The sequence below is a fragment of the Bicyclus anynana genome, chromosome 27, assembly GCF_947172395.1.
Source record: "Bicyclus anynana chromosome 27, ilBicAnyn1.1, whole genome shotgun sequence".
Lineage (NCBI taxonomy): Eukaryota > Metazoa > Arthropoda > Insecta > Lepidoptera > Nymphalidae > Bicyclus > Bicyclus anynana.
The window spans coordinates 3664822-3676233 of record NC_069109.1 but is presented as its reverse complement, the minus strand read 5'-3'; the positions used below and the strand labels follow the sequence as shown (position 1 = coordinate 3676233).

At 36.4% G+C, this 11412-nt stretch overlaps 1 protein-coding gene across 1 annotated transcript; it reads left to right on the top strand.

The window, feature by feature from the left end:
• Window positions 1–3046: 3046 nt before the first annotated feature.
• On the top strand, window positions 3047–11160 carry LOC112045175 (uncharacterized). Its single transcript, XM_052890395.1, has 3 exons — window positions 3047–3454; window positions 5998–6133; window positions 8840–11160. Exons 1-3 carry the CDS (start codon window positions 3443–3445, stop codon window positions 10102–10104), a joined length of 1413 nt encoding a protein of 470 aa, XP_052746355.1. The 5' UTR covers window positions 3047–3442; the 3' UTR covers window positions 10105–11160.
• Window positions 11161–11412: the final 252 nt, after the last annotated feature.

Here is an 11412-nt window from a genome sequence, read left to right as displayed (position 1 = left end):
GCTCAAAAACTACTGAACCGATTTTAAAAATTCTTTCACCATTCGAAAGCTACATTATCCACAAGTATAATAGGCTAAATTTTATTTTGGAAAAAATAGGGATCCATAAGATATTTGGGGTTTTCGGACGCAAGGTGTAAAAAAACAACCAGAAAAGCTACTTATTTTGCGTACGCTGCCCAAACTATAAAGAAAGAAAGAAAGAAAAAACATTTATTTAAAAAATTGTGCCATACACCACAATGCCTAACTAAGCACTATTGTTGTGTCTGATGCTTCAACCACCTGATCAATTGAAAATCAAAACTAAAGTAGTTGAAGCATCAAAAACCACTTCGTCATGTTTGGCACAACCTTGAAAAAAGGTAACAGCTCAGCATTGTGCCGCATAAACCAAGCAAAGTACTTGGCCAAGCGGCGCTGATTTTCAGCTGCTACCTCGATCCAGGTGACACCACGGAAATACATAGCCACAGTGACAATATGCTATATTATTACCTTTTAATTAAAAACAAACAACCTTGAATTAATATGCTAAATAATAGGACTACGCTAAACAAATAAAAGATAGAACCATAAAATGTTATTATAGATCTTATAAATATCTATAAAATATCTTATAAATATCTATAAAATATCTTACAAATTCTTCACTAGTTACAGTTTATGTAGATAATATTTAACCGTTGAGTTATTAAAACTGGACGTTTGGTTTTTAGTTATGGCGAAATTAAAAGAATACGGTTATTTTATTTATTTTTATTTTTATTTATTTGGGACAGAAAACATTTACATAGTAAAGGCTTAAATTATCATGCAAATGAATTAATAGATATGCAAACAACAACATGAAATACACAAATCTATAATAATATAATAAAGCTGAAGAGTTTGTTTGTTTGTTTGTTTGATTGATTGAACGCGCTAATCTCTGGAACTACTGGTCCGATTTGAAAAATTCTTTCAGTGTTAGATAGCCCATTTACCGAGGGAGGCTATAGGTATACGGGAACGGGAACCACGCGGGTGAAACCGCGCGACGTCAGCTAGTTAAGAATAAGAATGTCACAAAACATAAATAAATATACTTAAACAATACACATCACTATCTAGCCCCAAAGTAAGCATACAGAGTAGCTTGTGTTATGGGTGCTAAGATAGTTGATATTATAATATTAATATACAATTATATACTACAAACAAATACTTATATAATGTATAAATACACACAGACGCTGGAAAACACCCATGCGCATCACACAAATATTTTCCAGTTGCGGGAATCAAACCCACGGCCGTGGATGCAGGAAACAGGGTCACTACCCACTGCGCCACGCGGCTGTCAAATATCAAACATACTTATAAATGACATTACAAGACAAACAAGTAGAAGTACACAAAAGACAATAAAAATAATAAATTAAAAAAAATACAAATGAAAACAAAGAATTTATGTTACTTACTAAAATATACGAATTTACAATCATCATCATCATCATCATATCAGCCGATGGAGTCCACTGCAGGACATAGGGCTTTTGTAGGCACTTCCAAACATCACGATACTGAGCCACCTGCATCCAGCGAATCCCTGCGACTCGATTGATGTCGTCAGTCCACCTGGTGGGGGGTCGGCCAACACTGCGCTTACTAGTGCGGGGTCGCCATTCCAGCACTTTGGGACCCCAACGTCCATCGGCTCTTCGAACTATGTGCCCCGCCCATTGCCACTTCAGCTTCGCAACTCGTTGAGCTATGTCGGTGACTTTGGTTCTTCTGCGGATCTCCTCATTTCTGATTCGATCACGCAGAGATACTCCTAACATAGCTCGTTCCATCGCCCGCTGTGTGACTCTGAGCCTCAGAATTCATGAGAAGGCTCAGAATTTACAATAATAACTGTTATTTAATAAAAGTTAAAAAAAGAACTAATAAATAAATGAGAGATCTTTTTAAACAGTTAGGTACAACACTGCATAACAGTTAAACCTAATTATATTTTACACAAAACTAACTTTCAATTTGTTGATTGTTTTTTTTTCCTTTTTTATAATATGATGTTATAATTTTTTGTAATTAAAATGTAAAGAAAGAACTTATATTGTCAAAATATAGTAATTAACAATAATAATAACAGTCAAATTGCATTTTGATGGCCTCCGTGGCGCAGTGGTATGCGCGGTGGATTTACAAGACGGAGGTCTTGGGTTCGATCCCCGGCTGGGCAGATTGATATTTTCTTAATTTGTCCAGGTCTGGCTCGTGGGAGGCTGCGGCCGTGGCTAGTTACCACCCTACCGGCAAAGACGTACCGCCAAGCGATTTAGCGTTCCGGTATGATGCCGTGTAGAAACCGAAAGGGGTGTGGATTTTCATTCTCCTCCTAACAAGTTAGCCCGCTTCCATCTTAGACTGCATCATCACTTACCATCAGGAGAGATTGTAGTCAAGGGCTAACTTGTAAAGAATAATAAATAAAAAAAAAACTCACTGCATAACAGTTAAATACAGTTAAACCTAAATTATAATTTACACAAAACTGACTACATGCTATTTAAATTAATTGATTATAGGGGATATGGGTAGGGTAGGGGTAGTTGAGTGTTTACATTGAGTTTCACGCGGACGAAGTCGCGGGCGTCCGCTAGTCTATATACTATATTATATATTATAATATTATAAAGCTGAAAAGTTTGTTTGTTTGAACGCGCTAATCTCAGGAACTACTTGTCCGATTTGAAAAATTCTTTCAGTGTTAGATAGCCTATATATAGAGGAAGGATATAGGCTATATTGAATCTCCGTTTTCAAACGAAAACGGAAACCACGCGAGTGAAACCGCGCGGCGTCCGCTAGTATGTACATATATGCTTTGCTCTACGTTCGATCTCGAGTTTTTCACACGTTATTCGTGCATCGTCCGTTAAACGAACCATATGTTATTTATTTAAATACTTATTTAAAATATCCAACAAGTTTTATATTGTTTTTTATATCTCACCACTAAATTTAATTAAACTCATAAATACTTTTACAAAATCTAAATACATGTGTTTTACAAATTAATTAATAATAAATAATTGAGAATATTTGACAGTTTTATCTTAAAAATGTATTAATTAAATTAGTAAATAGGTCTTAATAAATTAATTAAAAATAAAATCTAAATACATATTGTGTTTTACAAATTAATTAATAATAAATAATTGAGAATATTTGACCGTTTTATCTCAGCAATGTGTTAATTAAATTGGTGCTACGAAGCCTAAATAGGTACTGAATAAATTAATTAAAAATTTACTCTGAATATTTGAAGTGTGTGAAGTAATATAAATATTATAGTATAAGTAATAGTATATTTTACCTACTGAGAATATTTTAGCAGTGTATCAAAAATTTTACTTTTCCTGGTTATAAAGTAAAAGGAAAACTATTATAGAAAATGTTTCAAAAGGTATGTAATTCTATTTATTTACTAGCGGACGCCTGCGACTTCGCGTCGAATTAAATTTTTCACAAATCCCTCGGGAACCATGGAATTTTCCGGGATAAAAAGTAGCCTATGTGTTAATCCAGGCTATAATATATCTCAATACCAAATTTCAGCTAATTCGGTTCAGTGGTCGAGGCGTGAAATGTAACAAACATTCATATCATCAAAATCATCTGTTTTCGCAAATCTCGAGAAACCATGGATTTTTTCTGGATAAAAAGTAGCCTATGTGTTAATCCAGAGTAAAATCTATTTCCATTCCAAATTTCAGCCAAATCGCTTCAGTAGTAGCGGCGTTAAAGAGTAACAAACATCCAAACATACATACAAACTTTCGCATTTATAATATTACGAAGTACAAGCTTTTGGCCAAATTGATTCAGTATTTCTTCTTCTTCATCCTTCTGGGCCGTTTCCGCACGTTTTTTAATTCTTTATATTTTAGACTACAATGTCACCAGATGGTAAGTGATGATGCAGTCCAAACTGGAAACTTGTTAGGAGGAGGATGAAAATCCACACCCCTTTTCGGTTTTTACACGACATCGTATCAGAATCACTTGGCAGTACGTCTTAGTCAGTAGGGTGGTAACCAACCACGGCCGAAGCCTCCCACCAGCCAGACCTGGATCAATTATGCAAATCTCAATCGGCTCATTTAGCCATATTCAGTAGTTACGAGTAACGAACATACATACATAAACTTTCAACAAACTCATATCTCTAAAACTAATAGTATAAAGCTGAAGAGTTTGTTTATTTGTTTGTTTGTTTGAACGCGCTAATCTCAGGAACTACTGGTCCGATTTGAAGAATTATTTCAGTGATAGATAGCCCATTTATCGCGGAAGTTATAGGCTATATATTAACCCCGTATTCCTACAGGAAAGGGGACCACACGGGTGAAACCGCGTGACATCAGGTAGTCTCTAATATTTTGAAGGAGTCGTCGTTGTCAACCTCAGACTAATTAGATAAAGACCTGCCTCGCAAGACATTATTTTTCTGTCAACGTATATGATCGACGATCTTATGCGATTATAAACACTGTCTCTAAAGAATCGATGTTTCATAGTTTTATCTTGTCCGTCGGTTAAAAACCTCCGTAAAAATACCTTTTTGTGTAGCTATATGGTGTAAAAAACGAACAAAAACTGCTAGTTTAGTATAAATAAATAAGTGAATAAATAAAATATGTATGAAATCTAAGCTAGTTTTCCTTACAAAATGGCAGAAAATTTTGTTCGTGAATTTGGATGCGATACTAGTCCTTATGTATTTAGTCTGAGTTGTCAACCCATATTCGGCTCACTGCCGAGCTCGAGTCTCCTCTAAGAATTAGAGGGGTTAGGCCAATAGTCCAATGCGGATTGGCAGACTTCACACACGCAGAGATTTAAGAAAATTCTCTCTGGTATGCAGGTTTCCTCACGATGTTTTTCCTTCACCGATTGAGACACGTGATATTTAATTTCTTAAAATGCACACAACTGAAAAGTTGGAGGTGCATGCCTATGCCTCGCATATAGTTATATAGTGGCATTTAAATAATTTTAATCATTATCATCACCATCGTCATCATCATTCTCTCATTCTGAGAGGAGACTCGAGCTCAGCAGTGAGCCGAATATGGGTTGATAATGACGATTGATGATAGTCATTATTGCGATTTCTGTACTTACGTCATTCGTTTTTTGTTTATTTTTACTGTGGTTATTTGGTATCTTTTCATTTTCGTGTACCTTCTTAATTAGTGTAAAAGTATTTGTCAGTACTAATTAATAATAAATAAATAAATTAATTAATTAATTATTTTTTTTTTATTTTTGCTCATCTCACCCGATACAATCTAAAATGGAAACGCGCTAACTTATTAGGAGGAGTATGATATTTACTCTGTGACTGAAACCAAAAAAGGCTTTTTTTTTAATTTTTTACAAGCCCTTGATTTACAATCTCACCTGATGGTAAGTGATGATGCAGTCTAAGATGGAAGCGGACTAACTTGTTAGGAGGAGGATGAAAATCCACACCCTATTCAGTTTTACACGACATCGTACCGGAACGTTTAATCGCTTGGGGGTGCGTCTTTGTCGGTAGGGTGGTAACTAGCCACGGCCAAAGCCTCCTACCAGCTGGCCTAATTCCTATTATGGTTTTTATTATCAACCCATCAAAATTAAAAACAAATCAATTGACATAATGTCATCCACATACTATGATACAAATTACAAATATCATCCGGTGCTTACGGTATATATCATATAGTATATGTAGATGACACTTTGTTGTCCACTTCAATGAGTTGATAATAAAGAATAATAATAATAAAGACCAGATAGTGAATTAGGCCACTGGACCAATTAAGAAAACCTCAATCGTCCCAGCCGGGGATCGAACCCAGGACCTCCGTCTTGTAAATCCACCGCGCATACCACTGCGCCACGGAGGCCGTCAAAAGGTTATATTTTTACTCTGTGATTAAAACCTTATTTCTATTCCAGGTGTTTGTACTGGCAAGTCTGAACTGGATCGCGTTCTCTACTGGCATAGTGTATGGCCAACTGGGCGGGTTGATCACATCACTACAGAAGAAGGAAGAAGGGATCGACTTTAGTGATGCCCAAATATCATTGATAGGTACCTTTTTAATCTCATTTATCTGGAGGTCTATTCTGTAATTATGTTTTACTAGCTGACGCCGCGCGGTTTCACTCGCGTGGTTCCCGTTCCCGTAGGAATACGGGGATAATATAGCCTATAGCCTTCCTCGATAAATGGGCTAGCTAACACTGAAAGAATTTTTCAAATCGGACCAGTAGTTCCTGAGATTAGCGCGTTCAATCAAACAAACAAACAAACTCTTTAGCTTTATAATATTAGTATAGATATCAGTATACTCGTAACTCCATTAAAGACCCGTATTCGGCTCACTGTTGAGCACGAGTCTCCTCTCAGAATGAGAAGGATTAACCTTAGTCCACCACGCTGGCCCAATGCGGATTGGCAGACTTCACACACGCAGAGAATTGAGAAAATTCTCAGGTATGCAGATTTCCTCACGGTGTTTTTCCTTCACCGAGTGATTGATTTTACCAATGATTGTTTTATACTATGTCTATAGATATGTTACGTGTCTACAAAATTCGGATCACTTTTTGCGTTGATTTTGTAGGCACATAACATGTCTATAGTACCATAAAATCATTAGCAGTGACTCATTATTTAAATCGTACACTGAAATACACAAAAGGCTCGCTGATTGTAATTATGCAATATAACAACCATTGTTGAAATGCATGCAATTAATTAATAGTACCTATATTGTCTAAAAACAACTTCGCAAATAGTAATGAGACTTCGCACACGAAGAAAATTAAGATAATTCTCTGGTATGCAGGTTTCCTCACGATGTTTTCCTTCACCGTTTGAGACACGTGATATTTAATTTCTTAAAATGCACACAACTGAAAAGTTGGAGGTGCATGCCCCGGATCGGATTCAAACCCACACCCTGCGGAATCAGAGGAAGAGGTCATTTTCACTGGGCTATCACGACTTCAAACACAATAGTTTTTCCCATTTTAAGTGGTTTTTTAACCGACTTCCAAAAAGGAGGAGGTTCTACGTTCGGCGTGCGTTTTTTTACCACATTTTTCATTGATGCCTTCGCTCCTATTGTTCGTAGCGTGATTTTATATATTGCTTAAAGCCTTTCTCGATATATAGATTTTTTTTTATTCGTTACAAGTTAGCCCTTGACTACAATCTTACCTGATGGTAAGTGATGATGCAGTCTAAGATGGAAGCGGGCTAACTTGTTAGAAGGAGGATGAAAATCCACACCCCCTTACGGTTTCTACACGGCATCGTACCGGAACGCTAAATCGCTTGGCGGTACGTCTTTGCCGGTAGGGTGGTAACTAGCCACGGCCGAAGCCTCCCACTAGTCAAGTACAAGACTGTGTTTAACAGTTATACCCCTCAAGATGAACTCAAGCTAATTATACTCACGAATAATTAGCTTGATAAGTTTTTTTTTATGTAATTTATTTGTTAACCTTTTTTTAAATTTTTAACAATGTTAATATAAAAATATAATATAAAATACTATTAAAAATTTATAAGAAAAATAAAGCCTACCCGCTGCGGGATATTTGAGTGCCCAAGCAACCGATGGTCAGGGCTCCAGGATTTCATCCTCCTCCTAACAAGTTAGCCAGCTTCCATCTTAAACTGCATCATCACTTAACATCAGGTGAGATTGTAGTCAGGGGCTACTAAAGAACTTGAAAAGAATAAAAAAAAATGTTTTTTATTAGTATACATATTTATTTTTTCTTATTTATAGCATAAAAGCAGACACACACAAACACACTCACACACACATACACACACTGCTATGTTTTGTACGTGACATAAGATTGTTACATCTAAGCAGGGAAGAGCACAGGTGTCCATAATACAAGTTCTCAATACGCGCCCTCTCAAGAATCACTGCCTTTTGTATCCGACTCTTGATCCAACAGTTAAGCGAAAGCTTCTTAAGGTGTTGGTCGAAACTTTTCGCTATAAGACCATTGACTGAAACAACTATCGGAACAATAATAGTTGACTCAACATTCCACATGGCGGTAATCTCGTGAGCAAGGTCCAAGTATTTTGATACTTTTTCCTTTTCGGCTTTAACCAGATTATTGTCATGTGGAACAGTAATATCAACAATTATTGCACGACGCACTGACCGATCGACTAGCACTATATCAGGTCTATTGGTTACAATATACCTGTCAGTGATAATCGTTATTATTATTATTATTATTATTATTATTATTATTATTATTATGATAGTCAAGACAAGTCACTTCATAAGGGCCTACGCACTAGTAACCTGGTTTCATTATTTTATTTCATGTCATTGGTGTCACATGCTATCTTCAGTTATTAATAGATCTCGCAGCAGCGAGATAATAAAATAAATACTTTAATGACTTTAACTTATATTATAAAGAGGTATGTTGGAAAATTGTTTTACAATAGAAAGCTGTGTTATTTTTGAGTATTAGAGGCTATATTTTATCTACACTGGTGAAATCTTGGGGCGTTAAAAATTTTAAATAGAAGGGAACCTAATACACTGCCTTGAAGCACACCACAGTGTACTCAGCCAGGATTACATTTACAGTATTTCACTCATGCTACTTTGATAAATACTGTTGGTTAATAAATCATTTAATGCCATTATTGTAAGAGAATGATGTGATTTACACGGTCAAACGTTTTTGTAAGATCCATAAATAAAGAAAGGGATTCCACATTTAATATATTTTTATCTTTTTGTTTCAGCTTTCACATTGCCGTTCGTTTGCTTTTTTGGATTTGTATCGCTATCGATAACTACGGAGAAGATTGGACAAAGATGGCTGTACATCCTCTTTTGTTTGCTTATGACCGGAAACTGGCTTATTCTGTACAACGCAAACGAATTGTATCAGTTCATGATATCGAGAATAATTGGAGGTGTTTCCGTGGGGGCTTTATTTGCATTGAACCTGTTCGTTACATCAGAATACACTTGCCCAAATACTAGAGCCCTATTTATTAATATCATAGTTGTTATAGCACCAGCTATAGGTACAGCCGTCGGACATGCTATGGGAATATTACTGCATTGGAGATGTGCAGCATTATTTGGATTAGCAACTGCATTTTTATCTGCAGTATTACCTTATTTCTGGATCGACAGTCCTCACTGGTTAGCCAGTAGAGGCAGGTTTGAGGAATGTGAAAAAACTTTTCGGATGTTACACGGTACAACGCAATGCTCTGAAAGACAATTGCAATTACTAATAAAATTGGAGAGAAGCAAACTAGAAGCAATACAAGAGACTAAATGTGAACCATTGAAAAGAATAGTCGCTGTTTTAAAGAAAAAATACTTTTGGGATATCTTTATTTTAAGTTTGTTTGTAGATCTTTATTTGGTGGCATCTGAAAAGATAGCTTTTAGTTTATTAGCATCTGTTATAATAGCAGATATAACTGGTTCGTCAAACGTTTTGTTATTCACATTCATTGTGGACGGGTTTTTAATTTTAGGACCATGTTTATCATGTTTCTTTATAAGGAAATGTTCTATGCGTACTTTGTTGTTTACATCGGGGTTAGCAGCTAACTTTGTATTGTTAATATTTAGTTTGTGTTACTATTTCCGTAATGGGGATGGCTTATTCAATTGGATCAACATTGGTTTGCTTGCCTTGTATTTTATTATAATCAACACTGGTCCATATCCTGTGTTAGAGACTATATACAGTGAAATGTTTCCTTTAGAAATTAAAATGTATATGTTCACTGTATCTGGCAGCATTCTGATGTTTGTGACGAGTTTTTCAGTATTTATATTGCCGTTTATAGTGAAAACTGTAGGTTATCACGGACTGTTTGTAATGAACTCTTTGCTGATGAGTGTGAGCCTTGTCTATATATGGTGGAAGCTGCCAGAGACGAAAGGAAAGACACTGCAAGAGATAGAGGTGTATTTTAAGACGAAGAATTTTCATGTTGACGACCTTAGTGCTGAGCAATTAAAATCGTTAATAGTAATGTAGTAGTAACATGAAATAGAAAGTAGTGTAATTGGAGTCGAGAGAAATTGTAGAATACCTAAGGTTTTAAAAAATCAAAAAGGCTACTAAACTTAAGGACGTGGAAAAAGTATACAAAACACCAAAATGGCAATAGACACAAAAGATACGTGAAAAGGATAAGAAATGGACAAAAAGGAAGAAGGCAAGAGGAATAAACGAAGGCAGGTGAAACGTTGCGAGGATGATTTTAAGAAGGTCGCTGGTCCCGAATGGCTGAGAATGGCGAGGGACAGAGACTATCCTAAGAATGGCAAGAGGAATAAAGGAAGGTAGAAGAAACGTTCGGAAGAGATGGCAAGAGGAATAAAAGGAGGCAGGTGAAACGTTGGGAGGTTGATTTGAAGAAGGTCGCTGGTCCCGAATGGCTGAGAATGGCGAGGGACAGAGACTATCTTAAGAATGGCAAGAGGAATAAAGGAAGGTAGAAGAAACGTTAAGAAGTGATGGCAAGAGGAATAAAGTAAGGCAGGTGAAACGTTGGTAGGTTAATTTGAAGAAGGTCGCTGGTCCCGAATGGCTGAGAATGGCGAGGGACAGAGACTATCCTAAGAATGGCAAGAGGAATAAAGGAAGATAGAAGAAACGTTGGGAAGTGATGGCAAGAGGAATAAAGGAAGGCAGGTGAAACGTTGGGAGGATGTTTTTAAGAATATCGCTGGTCCCGAATGGATGAGAATGGCGAGGGACAGAGATTATCCTAAGGATGGCAAGAGGAATAAAGGAAAGTAGAAGAAACGTTAGGAAGGGATGGCAAGAGGAATAAAGGAAGGCAGGTGAAACGTTGGGAGGTTGATTTGAAGAAGGTCGCTGGTCCCGAATGGATGAGAATGGCGAGGGACAGAGACCGAAGATGGGTTGCTAATGATGATGATGATAACATTGTAGAATTTAAATAAATTAATATAATGATAATAATTATATTTATGTCAGACATGGGCTTTCACGCATACAGTGAAAACTAAGCTAAGAACAACACAAAGGTCGATTGAAAGAAGTATACTAAAACTAAGGAAAATTTGTGGCGAACGAACTCTTTCGTTCGCCCACTTTAGGTTAGGCCATCTACATTCACATTCCAGATTCATTTCATATTTAGAATTCCCTCGACCGCGCATGCGTGGATATATTGTTTCGACCATTCATTACATCTTTACCAGTCCTCCATTCCACACCGCTTCATCACCTATTTGATAGTACTTTTATTTTATACCCATATACAATATTGTTATAATCAGTGAAAGAATAAATATACATAGCAATACAATCGTC

Bases quoted from the DNA above. Each gene is read 5' to 3' on its own strand.
- LOC112045175 (XM_052890395.1), top strand. The intron at 6,134-8,839 runs GTACCTTTTTAA...TTTTTGTTTCAG, and splicing joins TGCCCAAATATCATTGATAG to CTTTCACATTGCCGTTCGTT.